The sequence below is a fragment of the Cebus imitator genome, unplaced genomic scaffold, assembly GCF_001604975.1.
Source record: "Cebus imitator isolate Cc_AM_T3 unplaced genomic scaffold, Cebus_imitator-1.0 Scaffold42, whole genome shotgun sequence".
Classification (NCBI taxonomy): Eukaryota; Metazoa; Chordata; class Mammalia; order Primates; family Cebidae; genus Cebus; species Cebus imitator.
In genome coordinates, this window is record NW_016107357.1 from 16913161 (window position 1) to 16925511 (window position 12351).

Here is a 12351-nt window from a genome sequence, read left to right on the forward strand (position 1 = left end):
AAAAAAAAAAAAAAAAAAAAAAAAGAGCTGTTCTTAATGGAGGAGAGCTGTTCTTAATGGAGGAAGTGAGGTCTTACCGACTGGCACATTCACACCTCACAGATAGAAGGGAATCTCAGTATTCTGGGGGCACCCTGGAAAGGACAACTAAGACATGTTTGAAGTTCATCTAGTCCTGGGTGAACGTGGTGGCTCAGGCCTGGAATCCTAGCACTTTGGGAAGCTGAGGTGGGAGGATTTCTTGAGCCTAGGAGTTTGAGACCAGCCTGGGCAACATAGGGAGACCCCCATCTCTACTAAAAATTAAAAAATTAGCCAGGCATGGTGGCACATGCCTGTGATCCCAGCTTTGGGAGGCTGAGGTAGGAGGATCACTTGAGCCCAGGAGGTTGAGGCTGCGGTGAGCCACGATTGAGCCACTGCACCCGTGTCGGTGACAGAGTAAGACCCTGTCTCTTAAAAAAAAGTTCATAGAGTTCTATAAAAAAATGTTAGTTTATGGTGAAGGATAAAAGACTCAGATGAACAGGGATATCAGACTCTATTCTCCACCCGTGTAGCCCTTCACAACTCCATACCATCCCGTCATAAAGCACCAGCTGCCTGGAGGTCACACCAGAGTGGAGCAGGAATGTCCCAGGCTCCAGCTGGGCTCAGCTCAGCACAACCAAGACTTCACACTAGAAACTATCATTCTTCCCCTTCTAACATTCTTGTGTTTTCTTTCTTTTCCAATAGGTACCAAGGTCTGGCATGCCCCAGTATGTGAGTATTTTTGCCTGGGTTATTTCATGCGGAACATTTTATTAAATTGCATAGAAAATGAACAGTTTAAACCTTGGAAGGCAGCTTCATTCATTCCATTCCTTATTGTAGAACTGTTTCCCTGCAGCCTAGTAATAGAGAAGGAGACATTTCTAAAATCGCACCCAGAACTGTCTACACCAAGAGCAAAGATTCGACTGTCAATCACACTTTGACTTGCACCAAAATACCACCTATGAACTATTTGTCAAAGGTTTGAAGCACCCCACATTTTCTTAACTCTATATAAAACTTCAGTTGTAATTAGCTGTTACGAATAACCCCAACCCACAGTAGAAGCCCAAAGCAGCCCCTCTGCATCTGTGTGCTGTCCCCTGGACAGATTCAAGAGTCAACCAGGCATGCCTCTGAGCCATTCCTGTGTATTTCCTACATGCCGCCCAGCCTGGCTGCTTCCCCTTCAAGCAGAACAAGTGCTGCCTCAGACCCCAGGCACAGGGGCCTTCTTGGGGTGTTCCACTCATGCAGAGGGCATCGGGTCCCACCCTGTCACTCATTTCATCGTCTAAAATGTAGTCAGCGAGTGTTTGCCGTGAGCCAGGCACGGTGCTGCTGCAGGGGACCCAGCTGGGACCAAGGCACACTGTCTCTCCCCTCGTGGGATTTACATGGTCATGGCTCTTAAACACTGTCTAGTGTTCTTTAGACACGAGTTTTCCCTGGAGGGCCCTTTCTGCAGGCCTCTTGGTCCTGACCGTGCCTTCTTTTCAGAGCCTGCCATTCACTGCAAGGTTGAACACCCCCATGGGCCCTGGAAGAACTGTCGTCGTTAAGGGAGAAGTGAATACCAATGCCAAAGGGTCAGTATCCTTGGGTTACCAGGAACAGTGCAAGTGCTTCCATGCCTGTTGGCACCTTTCACCCGGTAACAGTCCTGTGAGCTAGAAGCAGGGCTAGTGTCAGAACCTTCAATTCCAAGGTGAGGTGGTTCAAGCAGGAGGAGGTTAGATTGCTAACAGCTGGTTGGTGGCAGAGCCAAGACTGAAGCCCAGTGTTCTGACTTTGGCTTTTTTTGGCCAGAAAAGAGAGGAAAATTTTTGTCCACGAGGCCCACCCCTGCCTTGTAGAACTCCAGGGCAGCCCCTTAAGATCAGGCAACATTTTGTTGTTGTTGTTGTTGTTGTTTGAGATGGAGTGTCTCACTCTGTCACCCAGGCTGGAGGGCAGTGGCACAATCCTGGCTCACTGCCACTTCCACCTCCTGAGTGTTCAAGTGATTCTCCTGTCTCAGCCTCTGGAGTAGCTGGGATTACAGGCACGCCACCACACCCAGCTAATTTCTGAATGTTTGTTTGTATTTTTAGTAGAGATGGGGTTTTACCATGTTGGCCAGGCTAGTCTCGAACTCCTGACCTCAAGTGATCTGCCCAGCTCGGCCTCCCAAAGTGCTGGGATTACAGGAGTGAGCCACCGTGCCCGGCCCAGACATTTTTTGGGACCCCTCTTGTCATGTGATTCAGAAAATTTCTGCCTTAAGAACTTTGTCCAGTGATGTCCAGACTTCTGAAAGCTTGAAATTAGAGCTATTTCCTAGAAAGTATCATACTTCCAAGAAGGAAGGAACACGTGTAAATGATGGAAAGAGAATACCTGCTTGGAAGGATCCCAGGCTCCTGCAGCCTGAAGTCGTCATTCGGGTTAACTAGTGTCAAGCCTTCAGTTTCTGTCCAACCACATCTCAGCCTCAATGCTGATTTTAAAGGTTTTTTTTTTTGTTTGTTTTGTTTTCTTTTTTTTTTTTTTTTTTTTTTTTTTTTTTTTTTTTTTTGCAAGTAATGAATTAGTGGAGTTTAAAATTTTAACTTCATCTGCGTTTCCATGTCCATGTGGATACATATGTTTCATAGAGTTGGAATCATAGTTCAAGTGTGGTCATTAACTCTGCTGAAACTGCCACCACTCTGTCCCTAATTGGTTAATTAAGGTGTTTTTTTTTTTTCTTTCTCAAAAGCTTTAATGTTGACCTACTAGCAGGAAAATCAAAGGATATTGCTCTTCACTTGAACCCACGCCTGAATATTAAAGCATTTGTAAGAAATTCTTTTCTTCAGGAGTCCTGGGGAGAAGAAGAAAGAAATATAACCAGTTTCCCATTTAGTCCTGGGATGTACTTTGAGGTGAGGTTATAGTTTTTGAAAATGGGACAGGAACAAGAATCCAGGGAGCAGGGGTAGGATAAATGGTCCTTTAAATCAAGTCCTAACCTAATGTGTGGAGGTTGTGTATGTTTTTTGTTTACTTGGAGATTGAAACTTGCTCCCTTTTATAATGTGGTCAGTTGGTATAAATGGCAAAGCCAGCAGAGTGTCACATTATATGCATTGAAATTGACATTTGTCACCATGTTAAAATTCCTGTGTAGTCCCATATTGATAATAAGAATTTAACCAGGAACCTTGTTTCAGGACTGGAGTCACATATTTAATTGTATAAGTGGACATGAGGACATGAAGACCCTAAAACTGCTTGCACTGGGCATCATCTCCCATCATAGTAGATGGTTTCAGGTGGCAGTCCTTTCTCCTAAGGAGTTAGTCCCGTTTGTATGTATTCAAGGAAAAATGCATCAGTCCCTTGGAACTAAAAGGCATTTAGTCCTGAGTCCCCAGATAGGTGACTATTGTAACATACCTTTCCCAAAATATGATTCTGGGATGCTGAACAGAGAATAGCCTCCTTGTGATGTGGATACTGGGTGGTTGGCCAGCCTCACTCACTAGCTCAGGTGCCACTGCCTCACACAGTCACTTAGGGTCATTGCTTAGGTTATAATTCTACAGCATTTCAAACTGCCACATCCTCTGGACCATTTGGGTTCTTAAGGACTCATCAAAACCCATTACTAATCGCATGAATATCAGGTGGAATAGATGGCAATGTGACATTCATATTTATTCCTAAGTTCCAGTCTAATGCAGTGCCCTGTTATGTGGAGTGTAGACAGATGTGGGCTAAGCACGGAAGGTTCTCTGGAAGTTATGGATATTGGTTTGGAATTCAGAAAGCTGGGAAGGTGTGGGGGACTAAAGGTTGCTTTTCTAGATTTAGGACATGATGTGAACAAGTCCTTAGAGGTGGGAAGGGCAGCACGAGGTTGTTGGCTTGGCAAGAGTTAAGGCATAAAGGGTGACTTGGGGTTCACTGGAGGGAAATAGAGGTGAGTGTTCCAGAAGGAAGTTGAGCCCTGTGTTTGGTGACAGGAAACTAATGATGAAACTTGTTTTTGACCTATCTGGGCCCTAAGTTTGGATCTACCAATTAATATAAAAAAGGACAATAATGATACATTCAAGTAATGCTGAAAAAAACTAAGATGAAAATATCTCCAACTTCATAATTCAAATCACACCATTAGGATTAGATGAAGCACATTCCAAATATGCTTTTGTAGAGAGAGCGTGAGAAGGATGGCTGGCCGAAGTAATGAATAGATGGATATTGCATGCTTCTGAACCATTGTCTTCTCCGTTTGTTAATTTCCTCATGTTGATCACTGTTGACAACGTTCTATACTGACAGGTCCTTTCCAGGGGCTTCCATCTCTTGCTTTTCCAATATGCTTGCACTGAGATTATCTCAGGGCTTTCCATTATGCCATTACTTTCATTTTAAATCTTCTTGCTGTTTCAAACACACTTTAGTTGTATCTACAGTGTTTTTTTTTTTTTTTTTTTTTTTTTTTTTTTTTTTTTTTTTTTTTTTTTTTTTTTTTTTTTTTTGTGGGTTTTTTATTTTTTTTTTTTTTTTTTTTTTTAATCTCATTCATTGTTGTCATTTCATCTGTGGGCTCTTCTGGATGAAATCCATGTTCTCCCCAGCTGTTCGACAGCATCAGATGGTTGTGAGGGATTCTGTTTTCTGTTTTCCTCTAGGCTGGGGGTCTTGCAAATGATGTGCTTTCTTTCCATTTGCAGTAGTCTGCTCACCCAGAGGCATGTCATTTCCTTGCCACTTGGTTGTAACCCATTGGCTCTGCACTTGCTCTGATGTAGTCCAGGCTTTGACTCCCTCTGCTGCCAACTTGGTTTTCCTTCTGAGCTACAGCATGAGGCTGTGTGTTTTGTGTTTTCCTGAGATTTTGTGAAATATTTCCAAGTCCCTTCTACCTGGTTAGAACTGGGATTCCCACCATTCTTGTGGGGATAGAATCTCAGGTTACACATACTTCCCCAATCCTCTGTAGCCATAGAAGCTTCGTTTTGGCCAGCTCTGTTATCAGAGTGCAGGACTCAACTGAAATTTCCTTCTCTTCCTCATTTTCCTTGACAGCCCTTTCCACTGCTCCTATCAAAAGAATGAAGACCTCAACTTGCTGCTTTGCAGATTCAGGTTTTGTGCTTCAGTCTGGCCTCTGGAGTGGGGCCAGGTTAGCAGCAAGGTTGAGCTTCCCCTCTTTCTTCTGAAGCCTTCATGTGGGCGAGGAGCACAGGGAGAGCTCAGTGCAGGACTTCCCGGTGTCGTCCTCATTGTGGGTGGAAACCCAGCCTGGCAGTGGCAGTGTGCACCAGAAGTATGAAGTTTAGGTATAAAGATGATGTAAAAGGCTAGTAGGTTTTCTGAGTTTTCATTGTTTGAGTTTTGGGCACAGATAACTGTCAAGGGCAAAGACTAGTGATGAATTTGAACTGCCTCTGCCAGAATGTGCATCCCTGCTGACTCAGGGTACCCGGCTTTGAGGACTTTGGGGAAACACACTGAGGCCAAGATGTGCTGAGCTGGGATGGAATCAGGGTTACCAAGCACCTGTAAAAACCCTAGCAAGTGCCTTAAGCTGCTGAAATTTCATATTAATTGTCTGGTTTGTTCACGGTCCTAGAGTTTGAGGCAGAAGAGTCAGGATCCATGTCCCTTGGTTCCAGTCTACTAGCTGGAATCAGCATCTTAGTGAACTAGAGTGACAGTGTAAGTTTTCCCACTTTAGGAGAGTCCCCAGCATCGGTGAGGAGGGGCAGCACTCCACCTTTCCAGGAGCAAGGGACAAGATATCCTGGCTCAGGAAGCAGGGCCTGTCCTGAGGAAAGGAGGGCCAAAAGCCCTGGGGACATGTGAGGCTCCAAACATGTCCGAGTAACTTCCCTGGGTGGGATGAGGCAGACAGTACCACCACCAGGGATACTTTAGTTAGATTAGGGTCTTAAGAGTCACAGAAGGGAAGTCAGCAGCAGCAGGCTAGAACTTTTCTATGTATAAAGCAAATCAAATAGTTTACTCTGACACCCTATTAGTGTGCAACAAACACAACATTTTAAACTAAGGGGAACCACTAATGGCTTGTTTCCTTTCCTTTCAGATGATAATTTATTGTGATGTTAAAGAATTCAAGGTTGCAGTAAATGGTGTACACAGCCTGGAGTACAAACACAGATTTAAAGAGCTTAGCAGTATTGACACACTGGAGATTAATGGAGACATCCACTTACTGGAAGTAAGGAGCTGGTAGCCTACCTACACAAAATACAGAATGCTACAAAAACTGAAATACAGAATGGCTTCTGTGATACTGGCCTTGTCAAAACGCATCTCAGTCACTCTATTGTTTATATTGTTAAAATAAGCTTGTGTACCGTTAGGTCCTGCTGGGTGTTCTCAGTCCTTGCCATGAAGTATGGCAGTGTCTTGCACTGAATGGGGAAATTGGGGGCAGTAGCATTGATAGCCAGTTAAAGCCACTCTACCCTCTCTCCTACTTTGACTCTAAGAATCACATTCAACAAGTATGTATGGAGTACTTACTATAATACAGTAGCTAACATGTATTGAGCACAGATTTATTGGTTAAAACTGTGCAAGGAGATGGGATTAATAATTGGTGGTGAAACAAACCAGTATGTTCCCTGTTGTCTTGAGCTTCGACTCTTCCATGCTTTACCGCTGTGCACTGCTTCTACAGGTATTGCATCAACTCCTAAGGGGCCCTCTGGGATTAGTGATGCAGCTGTTAAATCACCTGAAGACACTAATTTATAGAAGACACTACCCCTTCCCTAGTGCTCACTCATAAGCAGTGCTCCAGCATACCCCGTAACTGCGAGGACTGATGTTGACTTACATCGATTCGTTTTGTTTAGCATAATAAACATTTAGCTCTATTAGCTGCAAGCTTTACCAAATAATATGACATCTGAACACAGCATGGAAATTAAGGCAAAAAACCCAAAGCAAAACAAAAAAAATAAATGGTGCTGAAATTAACCATTGATGTCAAACCCAAGGCAGCTGATTTCTTTGTATCTGAACTTAGGGTGAATCAGAGTCTACACAGACTCCTATAGGAAGTTTAAGGAAGAGGCAAGATGCATTCAATTTGAAAGATAGTCATGGATAGTAAAGTAAGGTCAGAATTAGACTTGAGGGATTCATAAGGCAGGCACTATCGAAAGTGTACACCAACTAACAGACCCACACAGCAGGCAGAGGTAATACAAAAATCTGTTTTGTTCCCATGTAAATCACCACTCAGGCCTCCGTTCTTCTAAAGATTAGTCCAGCATTAGCACCTGAGATCAAAGCACTCTTCTGCTTTAAGTGATTAAAGTCAAACCTGTATCAAGTTAAATTGTTGCATTTCTGTAATTTTTCTATTATTTGAGGCGACTTGGCAGAAGTTCCATGTATATGGGATCTTTACAGGTCAGATCTTGTTACAGGAAATTTCAAAGGTTTGGAAGTGGGGAGGGAAAAAAGCTCAGTCAGTGAGGATCATTTTATCACATTAAACTGTGGGGCGGAACTCTGCCAGGACTTAGGAATCTTTTCAGAACAGATTTTAGTTAGATACTATTTCTATCCAAATATTGAAAAGAATACCATCGTCAGTCTTATTTTTAAAAAAGTACTCAGTGTAGAAAATGCTAGCCCTTAATTCTTTTCCAGCTTTTCATGTTATTTATGCAGACTCTCACCAAGCTCAAAGACACTGGTTGGGGGTGGAGGGAGCCATAGGGAAAGCTGTAGAAGGCAAGAAGGCTCCAGAATGCCCCAGGAGTTCTTTTTCTTCATAAAGAACATCAGAGTGCTTGACTGAGCTGTTGGAGACTGTGAGACATTTAGGAAAAAAATAGCCCACTCACATCATTCCTTGTAAATCTTAAGTTCATTTTAATTTTATGTGGAGTAAAAAAAATTTAAAAAGTGGTATTTATTAATGCATTTTAATGAGACATTTCTTAGAAATATGCACTTCTATACTAGAAAGCTCTATCCCTAAACTAAGCCTTTTGCTTGTCACAATTCTGCATTAAACTTCTATATTAGTTCCAAAGGCTTTTAAACTCAATGCAAACATTCTACAGGATTGTTCTTAGATGCCCTTTAAAAAAGGGGAAGATCTAATTGTATCTCAGCCTTCACTTTCCAACTTTACCATGACCCAGTACTAGAGACTAGGGCACTTCAAAGCATTGCAAAAAATCTAGCGATACTTCCTTTCTTAGACAAGTAATTCTCAGTTAACCACCAATGGAACTGGGGCCATTCTTAATCCTGGAGGAGCTTCCTCATGCCTAGTGTTTCTGGGCCCTGTCTGTGAGCAGCCAGTTGTGAGCTCTTTTGGAAGCAGCATATTGCCTCCATCTCTCCCGTTTCCTCAGAGTAAAAGATAAAGGTGACAATCACACTCCTGGGTTAAAAAGCATTCCAGAACCACTTCTCCATAGGCACACACAAAGAAATTAAGGCTGAAGTTCGCCTACCCAAAATGAAAAGTAGGCTTTACAGTGAAAAGTATTTGTTGATTGCTAAATTACTGTCATTTTCTGGAATTAGAGAGCAACTCTTGAGTGAAATCTGCAACACAGATACCATGTATATAAGACACTGCTATACAGAAGAGTTAAGGCTTACAGTGCAAATGAGCCGTCAGCTTTGGGTACTAAAAGTAAACAGGTCTAATATTATTAACATCAATCAGGAAGAGAATAAATGTGAAACAGCAGTCTGTATAAAAAGACCACGTGTCGTTTACTCTTTGGGCAGCTCTGTACAGTTGGCAGGAGAGGCTTATGTGCCACCTGGTGGCACAACCCAGGTGGGAATTTTGTAAAGATACAATAAAATATTTTAAGTAGTCCAAGTAGGTGTATTAAGGCACCAAAAGTAATAGGGCACCCCAACACCCAAAAATAAAAATATGAAAAATAAATCTGAACTCTGAGTAGAGTATGAAACACCACAGTCTTAGAAGTAGCTCTGGAGCGGCTCCCCCAGCACAGTTTCCAGCTGTTGAATAGTCTTTTGGCACTGATGTTCTACTTCTTCACATTCATCTAAAAAAAAATCAAAATTGAAATCAAGTCAGTTCACCTGCCTCATTTCTCATTAGTTTAATTCTTAATGTCTGGCATTCTCTGGCAATCATTCAAACACAGATGAGGCACATTAACAAAGCAGGAAGCGCCGCAGACCACCTCCCTCTACACTGTTCCTTCCACCTTCATTTCATTCTCAGAGACTTGCACTGGAAGCTGAATAAGAACCCCAAAAACTCAAACTTCCTAGGGATACCACCCCTTTAGTAGCTCACACTTCCCCCCTCCAGGAGCTAAGAAACAAAGGAGAATGCACTTTTTTGGCCTAGCTAAGCGATGAATCAGTGAAGCACTGATCTACTTGCTCCACCGCCCCTGCCATGTTCTTTCCTGGGCCTAAGACTATGTTCCAGAACTGTCATAGCTCCCCGTGTCACACTCACTAGCTTGTTATCTTTGTCAAATCATTGAAACCTTTTAAGCCTCTAGTTTCTTCCTTTGTAAAACAGAGACAAAATGTTGTGATTTTTAAGTGAAATAATCCATGTAAAGCACCTATCATGGAGTAGTGAATGAACGTTGGTTGTTACTAGAAGTGGACATCCTACTGCACCCTTAATGCCACTAGGTATTTCCATACAATAACCTCCCATCTGGGGACCAAAACTTCAATCATATAAATGTATGAAGTTAATTAAAAACACTATTGTAATCTGCTTGTATGATCACAAAACACCACAAAAGTAAAGATAGTGAAGATTACACTGCAAACAGACTCAAATGATCACGAGGTGGTCACGTCTCAACTCACTCCCTCCACCCAACTCAAAACAGGAGCTCCAGCCTGCCTGTTTTTGAGAGTGGAGCCGCCTGTAGGAGGATGGGAGCAACTGCTAGTCACGTTGTATCTAAATCTGCATTATCACTGGGCACATTTTCACATAAGTTTTCTGATTTATTCCTTAATTGTTTAATAGTTTGGGAATTACCTTCCATCAACTCTGCTAAGAAAGGAATGGACTCCGGCAGCAAGACGATGTAATTCTCCTTTAGTTTTTCAGCCAGTGCTAACACAGTAATCAGAGCAGCAAATCGAACCTGAAAGGGATAAAGGAGTAAAGAATGAGAAAGCAGTGTTAGTATATTTATTATTTTAAGAGCTGTACTGACTTGAGATAAGCTCTAAGTTTTTAAACTAAACGTTAGTTCACATGCGTTTATTCTGTTCATTATGTTCATTCACCTTTCATCTTAGGATACCAGTTTATTTAAATCAGTGTTTTCCAAACTGTGTCCCACCACTGCAAATCTTTGATGTGAAATGTCTTTTTATAACCTCTTCCTTTAGAATAAAATAAAATAAAACAAAATAAAATGCCACAGGCAAACTCAAGCGTGTCACCAAATTTTACTTCACTGGAGCTCACCAGCCCACCAAGCTGGCAATGAAGTACCTCCAGCCACCTCTGGCAGGTTTCCCTACCCACAGCCCCTGACTGGTCACCACTATAGTTGTATGAGAGGCCAGGACACTCGCTTGGGGTAAGCTCCCATCTCGGCACTGATGAAAACACATTCTATGTCACAAAATCCTAGTTTTGGGCATTAAAGAAGTCAGTGTTTCTCACATGCCTTGTCTGTGATAAGGACAGCAAGCAATAGCTGGGTATTGTTAGCTTTTGAAACAAAAGCCCGACTGGTCTTCTTTCTAATTTTGGATATTTTCATTAAAGACTGTCTGGATAGTACCAAGTGAATGATTCAAAAACCATTTGTAACTACCTAGATTCGATCAGGATTTCCTTGATTTGTGCAATCAAAGTAAAATATTACAATAAATTCGACGCTGCTACTTGTATAAAAACCTATGGTTTACGATGTGGGGGTTCATCAAAATAGTCTCATTGTTAGCATATCCTAATAAAGAATTTGAACTAATAAATCCTACTAATGAAATTCTGCCTTGGTCTGTTATATCCAGTAAGGTTCTAACATAATCATTAGTTTGAGAAATGGCAAATCATTGCTACAACAGTTTGAAATTTGTGACACCTGGGTGTGGAATTTTGATTTCCACTCAACCTACCCATGTTTCATTTCTGCTGCTACCACTAATTCAACAAGATCACAGGCCCCGTATTTACAAACAAGAGAATATACTGCTCTAACTCAAAAGACTATTATTATTCTGTGGACAAATTCAATGCATTTATCTCTGGAGCACAATGACATTTCAATGGCACTTTTAAAACAAGGAATTACTTCAAATTGTTACTTTAAGTATTTAGAAGGTATTTTAGTACTTGTATCCAAGCACCATTGGGGTGGGAACAGGGCACTGCTATTCTTTACAAATAGCCTCTAAGTAAAATCCAAAATTTTCTCAGGCTCAAACTTCTGCCTGATACAAAAGACTGGACCTCTAGTGCTGGACGACAAATAGCAATGTTCTTCCCTGCCAGTTTACCAGGGGCCTACATCCATGACCACCTGCAGGCTGTTTAGGCTATGCAATGAAAACGTGCAGTTTCCATACTTGTGACCCAGTTTCTAACCTTAGGCGAGGAGTCTCTCGTCTTTAGCAGAATCTGGTAGTTCAGTGGTTTCCAAAGAGAGTCATCCGCCATGGCCACTGAAAACTGTGCGATGCAAGGGATCAGGTGCTTTGTCACCCGTTCCTGGAATTTCTCGTCTCCCCCAAGCCTGTTTTCCAGCTATGAAGAATAAGACAAAGACTTTGAACAACAGGTCTCATTTTTCTTTTCTTCTGTTTGAAAAAATACCCAACATATAAGTATTTTACTATCTTTCATGGCATTAGCAGGTTCAAAACCCAGGCATTATTCTAATACTTTCTAGGGCCAATTTATTGCCTTCTGGAACTCAAACGGAATCTCATGCCCTTTACCATCACCCCGTTTTCTCCAGCAGAACATCTTGGAGGGTTTCTTTCCTCCAGAGGGCAGCCATGCTCTGAGGCAATGAGGCCCAGTTAAAACAAATTAATAAGTAAACCATGACACCTTATACCATGTCTTTCTTTTGAGCAGTTAAAGAAGAAAACAAAACAAAAAAACAACAACTCAAGACCAGGCACGGTGGCTCATGCCTGTAATCCCAGCACTTTGGGAGGCTAAGGTGGGCGGATCACTTGAGGTCAGGAGCTCGAGACCAGCCTGGCCAACACGGCAAAACCCCATCCCTACTAAAAATACAAAAAATGGCTACGTGTGGAGGTAGGCTGTAATCCCAGCTATTTGGGAGGCTGAGGCACAAGAAC

At 42.2% G+C, this 12351-nt stretch overlaps 2 protein-coding genes across 5 annotated transcripts in view; one reads left to right on the plus strand and one right to left on the minus strand.

The window, feature by feature from the left end:
- Positions 1 to 7381, plus strand: part of LGALS8 (galectin 8) — a 25490-nt gene extending 18109 nt beyond the window's left edge. Inside the window, exons 8-12 of one of the 2 annotated variants that reach the window (XM_017526605.2) lie at positions 739 to 765; positions 893 to 1018; positions 1537 to 1625; positions 2777 to 2942; positions 6116 to 7003. In XM_017526605.2, the coding sequence (XP_017382094.1) occupies positions 739 to 765; positions 893 to 1018; positions 1537 to 1625; positions 2777 to 2942; positions 6116 to 6265 (558 nt within the window). In that variant the 3' untranslated portion in view covers positions 6266 to 7003. Of the gene's footprint in view, positions 1 to 738; positions 766 to 892; positions 1019 to 1536; positions 1626 to 2776; positions 2943 to 6115 lie in introns of both variants that reach the window. The other variant, XM_017526607.2, reaches the window with a different exon arrangement.
- Positions 7124 to 12351, minus strand: part of HEATR1 (HEAT repeat containing 1) — a 58483-nt gene continuing 53255 nt past the window's right edge. For 2 of the 3 annotated variants that reach the window (XM_017526601.2, XM_017526602.2), the window contains exons 43-44: positions 11627 to 11785; positions 8760 to 10169 (exon numbers count right to left, since the gene is read on the minus strand). In XM_017526601.2, coding sequence (XP_017382090.1) covers positions 9969 to 10169; positions 11627 to 11785 — 360 coding nt within the window. In that variant the 3' untranslated portion in view covers positions 8760 to 9968. Of the gene's footprint in view, positions 10170 to 11626; positions 11786 to 12351 lie in introns of all 3 variants that reach the window. The other variant, XM_017526603.2, reaches the window with a different exon arrangement.